The 15,262-nt window shown below is 39.8% G+C and overlaps 1 protein-coding gene across 1 annotated transcript in view; it reads right to left on the reverse strand.

The window, feature by feature from the left end:
- Window positions 1–8,562: 8,562 nt before the first annotated feature.
- dym (dymeclin) overlaps window positions 8,563–15,262 on the reverse strand; it is a 51,279-nt gene continuing 44,579 nt past the window's right edge. Inside the window, exon 17 of the mRNA XM_075455825.1 lies at window positions 8,563–9,859. Coding sequence (XP_075311940.1) covers window positions 9,710–9,859 — 150 coding nt within the window. The 3' untranslated portion in view covers window positions 8,563–9,709. The remainder of the gene's footprint in view (window positions 9,860–15,262) is intronic.

Genomic DNA, 15,262 nt, shown 5'->3' on the forward strand with positions numbered 1-15,262 from the left:
TTATTATGACAGGCTCAATGGCTTGAATTTAACTATATGCTGCATAAAGTTGAAGGTAAATATGTATGGACCAGTTTCTCGATTAAATCATAGCTTTGGTAACACGCCATTAACACCATTGTAATGTATGAACAAAAGTTCAGGCTAGCCTAAATAGACCATTTTTTTTTTCTACTATGCGTGTGTCTCTTCAGTGGCCCCGCGGAGTTCCCTCGACAGACAGTAGCCTAGTCCCGGGGAGGAGGTGCAGTCAGCAGTATGTTAATGCGACAGAGTCGCTGCAGGGCAAGGGGGGTGGGCGGCTGATAATGATGGTGGCAGGGGATGTGCGGTGTTGGGGAGGGAAGAGGTTTGAGCATGTGCGGATGGGGGTAGTCAATATTCATCCCCCGCATTGTCCCCCGGATCCCCCACTGGCGCCGAGCAGGAGCGCGACGCAGCGGCCGCAAACGGTGCAGGGGGACCGCGCCGCGTTTTTAACGCAGTCTGGAAGCAATCAGTCAGGGGAATAAGTCTGTCAGAGGGATTGTGGAAGTGGCTGTAGCCGTCGCACATTGCCCCCTCCCCTCTCCCTATCTCCCTGCCCTTCCCTTTGTGTGTGTGTGTACGATACTAGTCTCCAGACTCCAGGAAGTAGCCAGCTTTATCTAACCGTTTTCCATCTCAGTCTGGCTCAAGAGTCTGTCTGCAGTCTAGCCCGCATAAAGGTGCACAACTGTTTTTTATTAAGTAGTATCACAATGTTTGAGCCAGCGTGCATGTTTTTGACTTATTTCGAAGCAAAGCTCCCATCAGACACAAACAGCCTGATTATTGAACGCAGTGCCACTGGACAACCAGGCAGTCTGTTGTGGACATCCATGGGTGATTTCTAGTGTAATGACATGACATGTAAATTAGGGACTTTGTGAAAATGTCTGGATTTCACTTGTGAAAAAAAACATGCTTTTCCCAAATGTATCCATTTTTGAATTGAATCAGAATTGACAGTGTAAAAAAATGCTTCAAAAATATCTTTAAAAGGTGTCATGGTAAATAATGGGCTTAAGCAATTAGTTAATTAAAGACTCTTTAATCATTTTAGTGATCAGAAAACATGGTCCTTCCTGTGCTCATTACATAGCTTATATTATGTGGCATTGAGACTCATTGGAACCTCAATATCTGCCCAGAATTTCACAATCCCATGCGCCAAGCTAGACTAAGCTAAACCAGTAGCTAGAAGCAGTCTAATAGTCAACACGCACACGCAGTACAAATGGTCTTGATCTGCTCAAATAACTCTCTGTCAGAGAGTAAGTGTCAAAAAACTATTACTTGAAGAACCTCTTTAAACTCTATCAAGTGGCCCACAGAGCTAATTCAAGAGAGGGCATGCGATTAGGTAAAGCGGCATCGCAGAGGAAGACAGATGATTAATATTCTAGATAGGAGTCCTGGCCTTTACTAAAATTTATCGACACAGTGACTGCTTCCAGACAAGGGGTCATGCATATGCAATTAATGCGGCTTATTCTGCGGGAATCACTGTGCTCAAAATAGGGTGAAGAAAATAGGGTTATTGCTAAGATAAGGATGATAAAAATAAGACAACTTTAATTAAAAAGATAGAGGAGACTTTTTTTTTTTTCTTTTACACCACTTGCACATCCGATATTTTATCAGGAAAGAGCAAAAACGCCCACACTGGTAAATGTCAGTGCATAATTTAAAAAATGAGAAATCGCGGGTGAAAGGCAAGAAGCTGTCTGTTTTTCAGCTCATTGTGTAGAGAAAAAAAACATCTTTCATTTGGTAACATCTCCAGCTAGGCTCTCACTTTTTGCGAGGGAGCATAAGGACAAAGCTTGGGTGTGATGTTCTCAAACATACTGCGAGACCAGCATTTCATCCTGGAAACCAAACAACTATCTGTCCCATATTCTTGTTTACAGCTGTTCTGCGATGCCGAGGAGTGAAACATGACTTTTCAGTTCATTTCAGAAAAAAAAATCAAATAATTTAGAGAACAGAGCAACAACAAAGAAGGACTGAAATGTCAAAAAACACCAACAAGATCATAAAACACTTGGCAACTTTTCAAAACCACAATATATTTTGGAAAACTACAATTACACACAATGCACAAAAACATTTCAGTATAAAAAAGAACAACAATGGCAGCTAAAAAACACACATTTCAGAGAAGTCAACATTTTTCACGTGTTCTTATGTTTTGTTAAATGTTTTTTTCTGAAATGTCAATCACTCTCATTACCTTTTAGAGTTCATTTTTCTTAAACGCGTTATTTTTCCAAAAGGCTGCTTCGTGAAAATACTGCATGTTGTTGTGTTTTCTGCAGCGTAGCTTTATCACGAACCCCCTGTTTCTTCATACATTTTAGTCACCTGACTTCACAGTCAATTTTGACCTCAGAGTCAACCAATAGTTAAGAGATGAAAAGTCATACTCTCTACAAATAAACTGACAACTTTTATTTCTCAGTCTGCACTTTTAGATGTGATCTCTTATGTTCAATAGTTCCACCCTAAAGTAAATACGAGTCAAATGGAATCTGAAACTGAAATATTGAACCGCCTCTGACAGCTGAACATGACGTTTAAAAGCTCATTTCTTGGCTTCACGGAGTGACTTCTCATGTGTCAAGTCAAAAGAGAAGTTTTAGTACATTCAGAGGTCATTAATCAAAAGTAATATAAATGCATAGAATGTCTGAACAAAGTGAAAAAAAACATATTTCAAGATTCCTAAAATCCATGGGTTTGCTATATAAAAAAAAAATTACAATTAGCTGCAATAAAAGCAACAGCAGATTATTTTGATTGGTGGAAGGACATGGAAATTAAATGCGTAACAGCACACAATAATGTTCACAGAATGTAAAAGTGGAAGCACACATCACATTGATAAAGACAGTAATGGTGTGATCTTCTCATGGAGCATTTTAATAAAGCAGGTAGTTTTTAATTTTCATCAAATGATTTTTGACATTTTGTGTCTCTGAGGTTAATTTCATGCAGACAAAGTGTTATTTTTATTTTTTTTAATTGCTCATAACCAGTAAATGTGGTGAGAGATGTATTAAAGTTGAGGCAGTTTTGTTTGTGGAGCTTATTTCATGCCTTTTTGGACTTTTCCTAATCCTAATTCAGTGCTCATATAAAGATAAAAACATATTGCAGTTGAAACCATCTGAGACGTACACATCAGCTTCTGGTCAATGAGAAATCTGCTGAAAGATGACCCTGAACCCTGCCACAAAAACTCATAAGAAGATTTTGAACGATGAAATGAATTTGAAGTTGAATTCACGCAGGCAATAAAGCACAAGTCCTGCTCTGTTTGGTATATGGGTTCAGTTCAAAACCTCATCTTTGGCTGCAGCAGCTCAGTATGCAGCTCACATGCTGCAGACATCGGTCAGTCAATACTAAGAAATGCCTCAAGGCAACATTAATTACTTTTTAATAATCCAACCTTTTCAGACTGGTCAATGTGAGATTGATGCATTGAAGTGGATCGGTGTGATTTTCTTCACACTCTGTACACTCTCACATATAAAACCCAAACTCTTACTTTCAAATAGAGAGTGCACCGAGGGTGGCATGACCGTAGCTAAAGCTCGCACGAGAATCTTCATATTTTGAAAAGAGTTTTATTTTATCAGAAGCATTTTATTCCGTAAAGAAACATTTCTTTACCAGGAGGTCATTTCTTTTCTGTGGGAGAGATTTTCTCTCATTTAGCTAATTTTGTGAAAGCATCGTTTCAAGGTGGAATCCATGTCCATAAGCTGTTTGAAAGAATAAAAAGTTTCCCGTTTTGTTTTTGGCCTAGAACATTTAGTAGTTGCAGCCTCTTTTTAAAAGCCTTTAGTATGAAGCAACTTTCTGGATCTCCATATAATATGCATTCAAATAATCGTTCTACGTGTGAGGGTGTTGCGGTCAAGCAGAAACACCGATTTGAGCGTCTTTGTATTTCCAACACTTTTTATTCTCAATAGGAAAAATGACACATGATGCTGAGACTGTAGCCAAATGAGGTTTGAAAAGTCATGGTTGATGGAATGATGGTTGATTGATAAGCGTTTTTTGGTGAGCAAACACCAACACAAACTCCAAAATGTACCATAAAAAGGATATTTTCCACGTTGATATTCAAAGACATTTTACAGTCTCAGTATCCGTTGAGTAAAATTTCAGTTTTGCACAAACACAAAAAAATGCAGCGGAGTTATATTTCAAGGATCTCTGAATCTGAAGATCCTATATTCCCCTTGAGCTACGTTCGCTCATTTTTATGCCTCAGGTGTTCCACACTCTCGAGGTACTATTTCCTCAGAATACTCAGTTAAAAGAATCATAGGTTCAAAGCGTGTAATATTCCCTATTTCAGTCCACTAACCCATAAACTTCACCCTTGCATTATTTTATAACCTCTGGTAATTCCATGACTCCAACCATTTGATAAGCCACCCAAAGTAAGCCTATATTATTGGGAGCCACATCAGTGCTAGAGGGCAGAACATTTTCCACAATATATGAAGAAAATATCAAGCTGGTAAAGACATGGGTCAGGTTTTGAATATGCAATTACTTTGGAACATAAAGCCATTCTTATGTTAGCTTTATCATGTACATGGGACTCTGGGAAAGGGGTAAAGTGTTAGAATGTGTTTGGCTCTTGAAAACGCTAGCAGAGCTACAGGTTTTGTAGGGTCTGTGTAGGATGGTGGAAAAACTATGCTGCCGAATCTCAAGAAACTTGGTGGAATGGTATAGCATGGGAAATGGACAAACCCACAAGATTTTGGGGCAAATCTATACCGCCATTTTCTACAAAATGCCAAACAAGGCATTGGATTGGGCACCTGCCTGTGTTTGCAGTGTCCTCTTATTTGTTGTATGTTCTATAGTTCCATGTAAATACTGTCAGTGACTGATATGAGAAATTTAAATTTGACACCTTAAAAACTATATTTTTGGCATGAAGTCAAAACATGAGAAAAGCAGCTCTACAGCCAAATGTTTCCTGAGGTGAGTTGGCCAGAGGTTGTTCACGCTCTGTGATCCCTTGTTATTACTGAGGATACGTTAACTGGTATCTTGCAGACACCATGATAACGTCGGTCCATCTGTCTGGTCTTTGTATCTCTGAGAATTTCTTTTTTCTTTTTGCCACTAATGGCCCAGCCCACTCAGACACTGTTTTCATTTCAATGAAGATTTGCATAGGTGATTGTGATTGTGTGTATGTGTGTGTGTGTGTGTCTGTGAGTGTGTATACTTTCGTATTCAAATCAAACTGTCTGCTCCGACCTCATCCTAAAACTGTTGAGCCTAACGACCTCCCACTGTTACAGTTGTAATCAGTCATATTAATGAGTTCGGTGTCACATGGGGCAAGCCAGCACTTTAGCAAACTGGTCTCCAGTGCCGACTTTTCACGTTGCTCTGTAAAAATTGATCTGGTTATGACCCCTGGCTCTGGAGTCACACTGCACTGACAGTCAACACAATCTCACCTAGACCTTAGGAAGGTACAAATATGCAGAAAATAAACTACCCATCCCAGAATTCCCTGCTCCATCCATCTTCCTGCTGCCACCTGAAATGGGAGATGATGGTAAGGTGACCCCTGTACCATAAAGGAACAAGGAGAGCCGTGTCACTTTGTGAAAACCTTCGTTCGACCATCTGGCACTACAATAATAGAGCCGGGAGCAGGTGAGAGTCAGAGCGGAGAGACGGCGCCTCAGCCTCCTTCGAGCTAGCGATGTCACTGTAACCTACCATCGACCCCATGCTGAAAATAAGCCATTCTTTACATAAAATTGCATCCATTATATTGTCCTTGAAAATAAGAGAATTTCAGGCATGAAAATCATTACAATAGAGCCGAAAGGCATGGAATTCCCTCGGGAAGTGGGAGCTCCAGCGGCACAGTGGGTGCCATTGTGCTGTAAACTTTTCCCCTCTGAAGTGGTTTTCCGCCTCTGTTTGTGCTGCCTCTGCAGCCATGACAACATTAAGACATGTGAGACACATTCAGTTCTTATGTGTGTTAATGTTGTGTGACAAAGAATACAAACACAGAGACAGTTGGGCTTTGAGGCAGATGTTTCTTTTGTCTTGTTGGCTGTGTAGAGGTAGTAGTGCTCGGTTGTTAGCAGAGGAACCAGTGAAGCCCACAAGAAATACTGCATGGCTAAATGCACCAACTGCAATGTGGGGACTGGAGGGAAGTGACAGATATGTCATGGCCTGCAAATGCCACAATCTTCCAGATGACACAAATGAATTAAATCAACAGAAATTGGGCAAACTATATGGTAGCATGGTAAATCTGTTGTTAGAGTAGATTAAATTTTGTTGTCCCTTTTTATTTCAAATCAAATGATCTGTGAGGTCAACTTCACTCTCAAACTGCTTCGAACTTGTGCAATCTGTCGCAAGAAGACGTTGCTTCACTGTAACAGAATAGTTTTGAGAAATGCTTGTGAAAGCTCTTTCACAGATATGAAGGATAGTTAGGATGATCTGCCACAGTCCCACGTGTGGGTTAAAGACTACAGTTGGCAGATAGTTAGCATAGCATAGTGTAGGCTAAAGACTGAGAGCAGCAGGGAACAGCCAGCCAGGCTCAGTCCAGAGGGAGAAAAACAGAAGAATCACCTACCTTTGAGCTGAGACATCGTTGTTTTGATTTCACATCAAACACAGGACATTGCCCATTATGCTTTTTCAGTTTTAGGAATACGACACCCCTACTGACGGTGTCACAGTTTACTCTTGAAAGTGGGTTATTTTTTGGTAACTGCTTAAAGTCAACTACTCAGATTACAAATCCAAATCAATTTGTCTTTGGTCAAAATGCAGTGAATGTTCAACGTTTGGTATGCAAACTGCTACAAAATTAATATTGACAAGATCTAGGGTCTGCTGCACCTCTATCTTAATGGCAGAGTTTATGGCAAAAAAACAAAAGCGAAGGATTCTCTGTTTGAATCCTCTGTTTCATCTGTTTGAAATGTGGAGCGACTGATTTTGCATGATTGATTTTTCTGTTTAAACGTCCACTTACTGCAGCTGTGTTTTCAGCTACTTTGCAGTGAATAATTGCTCCGCAGATTTATGCTGCTAGACTTTTCCATTCAGTTGTTGGTGATCAATTTATGTCCAGAAGTGAGCAGTGGGCCGCGTCATTCGCAGACTCTCAGTCGCCCTGTCTGCTGAAAATCTTGGTGGGGTTCAGTGAAAATGAGGTCAGGCCCTGGACACAAGAGCACGGATATCTTGATAAGTGCAGAGTGTTGGCACTGTTTTGGGCTGTTTCGGGCACTGAACCAAACTTTTAGGAAAACTTCTTCAAGGGTGAAGATTTGAACTTAGTGTGTAACATTTTGGTTTGGAACGCCGAGATTGAGTGCAAGTATCTTCTTATTTTAATTTCAAAATGTGCACGAATCTTCCTTTGGTTTGAAAGAACCTTACTAGATAGTGCTAATCTCACAACAGGACTTTTCACTTACAAAAATGTACTTACTTGCTGACTGTATTGAAGAGCGGGCGGCATCAGAATGGGTCATGGACTATGCTGCCACATTAAACACAGGACCTGGAAGCAAATGTCGCTGGTTTAATTGGACCAGACCAGACAGCTGACACATACAGTTTGGCCTTGCACATCCTACTTTTTGGGTCAACTGTGCCGAAGCTTCTCGTGCACGGGCATCTATCTTCTGCTCCTGGTGTTCTAAGTCTGGTACATCATTTCTGCATAGAGAAACACACTAGTTTAGAACATTAGAATGGTACTGATCCTCTCAGCTTACTCTTGTCTGAAAGTCAAAACCAGAGTCGATGTATTCTTTTTTTTAGTTCATTTTTTTTAAAGACACAAATTTGAATGTCTTAATTTTTGGTAACTGTAATTACTTCCATTGTACTTTTAAGTTTGATTTAAATTATTATATATTTTTTTAATTCAGTCTCACGCAATTGTTTCACTAACTAGCATATTTGTTTATTTTTACTGATTGTGGTCCAACAGTTCCTTTTAGGGTTTTATACATATTTCAGAGATGTTAAGATGTAAATATGATAACGCTTCCTATAGTTCTTCCTCATTTCTTCATCCCTTAGTAGCTCAGAATGCAATCCTTTCGTGCATTGGAGCTGGGACAGTGAAGTGATGTATTGTTTTTAATGCTCACATTTATGGTTTTCACTGGTTTTTGCATTTGTATTCTGTAAAGCACTTTGTGCTATCTTCTGTTTTGTATGAAACGTGCTGTACAAATAAAGTCTGACAGATTGATACACAAAGCCTTCTGTTACATAGGTTACTTTGGGTATATTGGTTTGGAGTGTGTTTTTATTTAGTTCTAAAACCCAAAGGAGGAGCAGAAAAGCTTACATTCAGCACTGTAATATCAAACATGGTTGCACGGATTCTCTGTTTCACTGCAAATTTGTTTAATGGTAAAAAGATAAAAAGGAGCTCTTTCCCGAATAGTACGCTGTTCGACTGCTTAATGAACAAGAGACTGGGGTTGCTTTGATTTCACGTTTTTATTTAAACTCCAATTTTCAAAGCAAACTTTGCCACAAAATGACAGTCGTTGTCATGTTATATGAAATAATAAAAAGCCCGTTTCCCACCAGGAAATAATCATACTTCCACCGTTTTTCTTTTTCTTAGCAGCAGTCATTTTTAGTACTACCACTATTTACATTTAGGGGTGTTGAATATATATAAAAAACAATATACATGAAAATAAATAACTTAAGTCTCCAGTTAAACATGCAAATAGAGTAACAAATTAAAGAGACCGCTTTAATTATGCACGATAGGACAGGAGATTTAGTTTAAGTATTTGCCACAGAGATGCAAATGATAAATATAAGGTAAAGACAAAAAAAAATTAACCGGAAGCAACAACGAGATTATTATTATCCAGGGACTGAAATTACGCTTTCATTTAACTGTACTTAAATGTGTGGCGTTAGACAACCAGCAAAACTGTAACTCTGCATATAACAAACAGACTACTCTGACCTGTTTGGAACTCAATCTCACAAACACAAACCCTTTATAAAAACCTCCCGCAGTCAAAGAAAAAATATGTGGTCAAAATAATAATTAAAAAAAAAAGTCATTTATGAGAACCAAAATTAAAACTCAGTAGAACACAGGACAGATCATATATTTTCAATGGCGTCTTTGAAGACGTGTGCAGCTGTAGGTGATGGCGTACCAAAGCAGTGTAACGCATGGGTGCAGATGTTTAAATGACCTTTTCTAAGCAAGCGTGGAAAAAATAAAAAAAACACCAAAAAAGCGCGGGATTATCCACCGCCGGTGTCCTGAGCTCCTCACTGTAAATTAGTATATGCTGTTAAACAGGTATTTACTACACGACATGAGTATACATGAGTGGGAGCTACTGCGTGTGCTGTTAATCAGCACAGATGAAGCTTCGTTGTGTAGAAGCAGAGGAATTATTATTATATAAGGGGAACAGAGGTTTGCTGCATAAAAAGGAACACCATCCTGTACAAGGTTGAGGCACTTTCAAAGCAGCGTTCACATACTATTAAGGGTAGTGCACGCACATGTACACAACCCAAAACCCACACATGCCATCAGTCTTTTTTTTTTTTTTTCATTTCCTGCGCTGAACACAGACGAAAGTGCAGTTTTTCAGCCGGAGTCCATGCTGAACAGCTCGATGCCGTGCGGGCTCCAGTAGAGGCCGACTCCAGAGTTGAAGACCAGGGACCAGACGTAGGGGATGAAGAAGTCTTCTGGCTGGTCCTCCTCCACATACTTAAACTTGAGCTCTGGAAACTTCTGTTAACACAAGGAAAGTGAAAGGGAAAAATTGTGAAAATAGAGAATGTTGTTTTTTTGTTGAAATGCACTGACATTTCTTAAGGGAGACACCTGTACTTGTCATATCAGGAGAAAACGCACAGCAGCAGGACCCTGAAACTGGGTCACTCAAAAGGAATTCAACCACCATCAGTTTTATTATTTACACCTGCGTTACAAGAGGGGATAATTGGCTGTTTTTCTTCTTTCTTTTTTTTTTTTGCTTGCTTGTTTGCTTGCTTTTCTTTCTTTAATGACTATAAATGAATGAAGTAAATGGGATTTTGTTTAAATAATTCAAACGACAGTCAGTGGAATGCATTTACTTGTGCACGAGTAAACATTTAAATGAAGTCCAAGCCAACAGAAAACTGCAGTTTTGACAGTTCGAAACACCACATGCACAAGTTAGACTGCAGATGACTCAACACTGTGCAGTGTGGCAGTGCGAGTTAAGCAGCAATTTATTTATTTATTTTTTGAGTCCTCCCGCTTCCCGAAGCAAAAATTCTAATTTATTTCTCCCGTAGACTGTGATACATGACTCACAACTGAGGCACCTCTCCAGTTTGGACTGACATCAAACGCTCCCAGTTGAGTCATCAGCACAACAGATTAAAACTGTGTCGAAAGGCCCAATTCATCTGTGGCTGCATCTCTAATTAGTTTCATAACGTATGTTGATTTGTTCCATTTTTAACATTCCACCAGCACGACACGTGGTTGTTTTTTCCTGATAACAAACTGACATGAATAAGAGAAATAGGGGGGGGGACTGAGGAACATCATTGCTTAAAGGTAACCCGTGAAATCGATATAATTGAATTCAAAGACAACGGGGCGGTGCATAAAAATTCAAGAAAGCCACCTGATGCAGGATGAGTCATCAAAAATTTCAAGCGACATAAAATCAGGAGGAGAAGAGCTGCTCTGCTGTGATTGGCTGTTACACTGTAAAAGTGGGTTTTCCCCCCACATTTTTTCTTTGTTGCCATTGCAACAAAAGTACAGATAGTAAATACATAATTTCCACCACAGGAGAGGCTTGGTTATCATACATCTGGATCAGCATCGGAAATCTATTTTTTTTTTTTGTGAGTTGGAAAATATCAACAAATACGATATTGGCAAATCAGGAATTTTGTGGATCTCTTGTAAGCAATGTTTATTAGAATTACAGATGGGGAAAAATAAGACGATCTTGTTTTGGAAAATCAACAGTCCAACACATAAATATGATTTAGAAAATACTCTCATTTGAGCAGCTAAAAACAGAAAATGTCTGACACTTTTGTTAAAATACATATATCAGATAATCAGCTAACCGTTCTTACTGAATTTGACACATTCGCGTCTTTAATTCTTCTCTGATAAGAAACACTGGATGAAAACACAAGCCCACCAGTCAGACCAAACCCAGCCAGCCCACCTAACAGCAGGTAGGCAGCAGAAGAGGAGCATCAATAATACAACAATACCTCATTATATGCTCCTGTCTACACATGCACGTTCGTGCAGTCCAATAATCAGTCTGCGGTGAAAGACAGACGCTGTGGCCTTTATGAGTTGCTCCCAGTCTGCTCCATTGAGTCCTGACTGGCTCTATTCACAGCCACACTATCGGTATCATAATGACACAGACAGAGGGGCTACGGGGTCACAGGCCATATGCCAGGCTACTGACACTAGACCGCACACACCACTGCCATTGTGATGGTGAGACACAATACAGGAGCTGTATTATCCGCCAAGCATTTGTGTGTAGGTGACTTGTCTTATAATCTACCAACTCATCATATGACGCCGATGGTGACAGTAACGCTACCCAAGCTCGCTTTCACTTGTTCGCATAAAGGATGAAAAATAATTTTACATTTCTCATTTTAATTGGAAATTTTTTTCATTCAACAGCCTTATTGATTAACAAGCAGGAGCATACAAAAACATAAGGCTGCTGAGGAGATTAATGTCCAGTTCTTATTATCATGATATATGAGACTTAAGCAGTTATGCTGATTAGCTAATTAAGATAATTAAAGCATTCATCAGCAAATACTGCAATGTCAACATACTGCCAACATGTGTGGTATTAAAGCCTTTCAATCTTAAAGCATTAGGATATGAAAGTTACCCTCAATAATATGGAAATGTATTTTTAACACTGCACCAAAAACTACCTTTATGAATAACATATACTGTCAGCTGAAATGTTTTCAAGTAGCTATGATAGAGGCATATAACCACAGGCAGAATTAACACACTGAAGCAATATGATGTTGAGCATAACAGATCCTCACAGTGGCAAAACTGTCCATAAGCTCTATCACTTCAACTGAATATGACCTGCACCTCATTAAGGCCTCAGTTTGCAGGAGCTAAAAATACCACCTTAAAAAAAAAAAAACTTAAAACACAGAAAAGAGGAGCAAAATGCTTTTAAAACTGGTCCACTGATTCTGGAAAATCCTTTGCTATTCTAGGTATAGTTTAGTATTCCGGGGAATATGCTTGTTTACTTTCATGCTGAGAGTTAGATAAGAATGATACCGCTCTCTTTGCTTAGTTTAGTTTAGGCTGCAAATAGTTGGGAGACCCCAAGCCTAGTGTTAAGATGGTTAAAAAAATAAAAATAAAAATAAAAATAAAAATAAAAAAAAAATCAGCAAACTAGCATGTCCAAAGTTCTCTAACAAACACTTATTTGTTTTAAAAATCTAAACGACAGGTTGTGGTTTTAAATCTGTGCCAAACTATTTGTTGGCTGGGAGCAGTGACTTCCTTACGTCTCTATTCATTTCCCGGCGAACTTCATACTGACGACAAGATTCCGGGAAGTCGCTATTCCCAGTTGGGGAACACTCCAACAAGACCCCAAATAAACAAGACTTGTACCAAAAAAAACCTTTTATGTTACGTGTTGAACTCCAAGTTCTCATCCAGCTGGTATCATACTTCCCAAACTGTACCTTTTATAAGCCCGTTACTGTGAAGACATCAGCAAAGCATTGTCTCACAATAGTCAAGAGACTAAAACGTAGGTAATGGTGATGACACTTGCGCTGCTAAGCAAACATATTTTTCCCCAAATGGACAATTCTCAAGCCAAGTGGTTGCTAAAAAACCCCCCCAAAAAAAACTTAAACATAAAGTCACCCGTGCACATCCGATCACTTTCGCTACACACTGAGGACAAAATGAGAAAAACAGAAAAATGATCTCTGACTCACAATATGGCCACCATTTTTTCCTCTTTCTCCTATATTGGACAACCACCGGGGGATTTTGTGCTATGCGAAGTCTTAGATATCACCACATGCTTTTACAGCAAAAAAACATTACTTCCAGGTTTGAATGCTTTCTGAGGGGGAGAGAGAAAAAAAAAACAAACAAAGCATCTCCAGTCTGCCACATCCCATCATTAATATCATCTCCCTCCCTTTTCTTTGGCCTTACTCATAGCTTCTTCCCTGTACACGCCTGTCTATATCTCTCTGTTTTGCTCTCAGTCAGAGCTGACTGGGCCCACTTGGCCCGGGCTCATATCAGTTAGTTATGGGTCCTGGCGGGTCAGGCCCTCGCCCCTGAACACAGACGGGCTGGCTGGCCTCATATCTCCACTCAGTACTTTGTGTTCCCTTTCCTCCTCTGCATGCTGCTGTGCTGTCAGAGCTCGGCCAGACAGAAAAGAATGCGGCTGGGGAGCACATATGAACTTGGAACACACAAACACTCACATGCAGGTACGCACACAACCACTGAAAGGCTATACTACCATCAACACATTGGTCTTTGATAAGACTTCTGGTCTAAATTATTTTGTTTAATATGGTGCACTACATGTATACAAAGGGTTTGAAATGGTCAGTGGCGACTTCTATCCAGAGTTCACACAACAAAAATCACAGAGAAAATCCTCATATTTTGAGAAAGTTCTGTTTATGTTTGCTGTCCTTATTTCCTGCCCACACTTGTAGTCATTTTGAAGTGGTCTTTTACGAATATTTACTCTTCCAAGTCAACATAACAGTGAGTATTAAATGTTTCTTTTCATATTAATATTAACAAGTTTATTTGTTGTTCCTTCTTCAAAAAACAATCATCAATACAAACATCAGGAGACTCCGGCTTTTGAAGAACGACGACTGGTTGCTGTTCTCGGCTTCTGATGAATAAAAGAGGATCCAACAAACATATTTAAGGTGTAATGAGTACAATTATGCAAAGCCCCGATCGCCCAAAATGTTATCATTGTCACATCAGTTGTGAAGACGGACTGCTTTAAACATGCCGACACCATCTAAAGATGTTCTGAAAATCCTGCATTCCTGAGTGTTTCTACTTAGAACATGGAGACACACTCACTATGGTTTTATTCATATGATTGCAGGTTGACTGAACCATATAATTTGAACACGGTCCTCGTCTCAGATTCACTGAAGCAGAATCGGGTTATCAACTCGAGTATATCCGACACTGTCGGCTGCATTATTGGAGTGTTTTCATCTGGTTTTTAGAAGCTCAACTTTGTACGTTTTAGTCAGACTAATGTGTTTACATTTATTTTAAAAATCAGCTTTTGCTCTGACTAACAACTTTTTTTCCAAGTGTCATGTAAATGTGCTCCCTGTTGGTGTATTGATGAGAAAGTAGGAATGACCATGTTTTAGGTCAACAAAGGTCCAGGAACTAAGTAAGGGTAGTTTAATATCTTCATGGAGGTATCCGTCTGCATTGCTCTCTGCATTTGCAGACATAGATTTTTTTCAGTACTGACAGACGGACGTACAGTCCTCCACAAAGCTAACAGCCCATAGGCGCCAGAGATGTTGGTAAGCATTGATTGAATGCTGATTGGTTGACTGTTAGTTGAAGCCAGCTACAGCTGGGAGGGGCAACAGAGCGGACGAGGTGCTAAAAACCATAAAGAGCAAATTAGCCAAGGCGAAAAGCACAGACTGCCCCTACACTGGACAATCTTCATTATCTTAACATTTAGGCTGCGGCTACACGAAAACGTTTTTCACTGTAAACGATACTTTTTCTTATCGTTTCGCTGTCGCGGCCACACGGAGCCGGCGTTCCCACTACCCCAAAACGATAGTTTTTGAGAACGGGTTCCAGAGTGGGAAAGTTTGAAAACGGCCTCGTTTCGTTTCCATTGTTACAGCTAAAACGTTTTTGCGTCAGTCAAACGTTGACGCTGTGAGCCAATTTTAACACTTCTCTATTGTCTCACAGCGTGGCGTGACACAGTGGCGTGTGTACTGCATCGTTTCATCGTTTTCATCCGTTTTCGTCTGGACCTGAGTCTTTACAGCAGCGCGTTGCCGTGTGGTCGCAAGAATTTTCGTACCCGTTTTAAAAAAAAACCTCGTTTCGTTT

This window comes from Odontesthes bonariensis, chromosome 22, assembly GCF_027942865.1.
Source record: "Odontesthes bonariensis isolate fOdoBon6 chromosome 22, fOdoBon6.hap1, whole genome shotgun sequence".
NCBI classification, from domain to species: Eukaryota; Metazoa; Chordata; class Actinopteri; order Atheriniformes; family Atherinopsidae; genus Odontesthes; species Odontesthes bonariensis.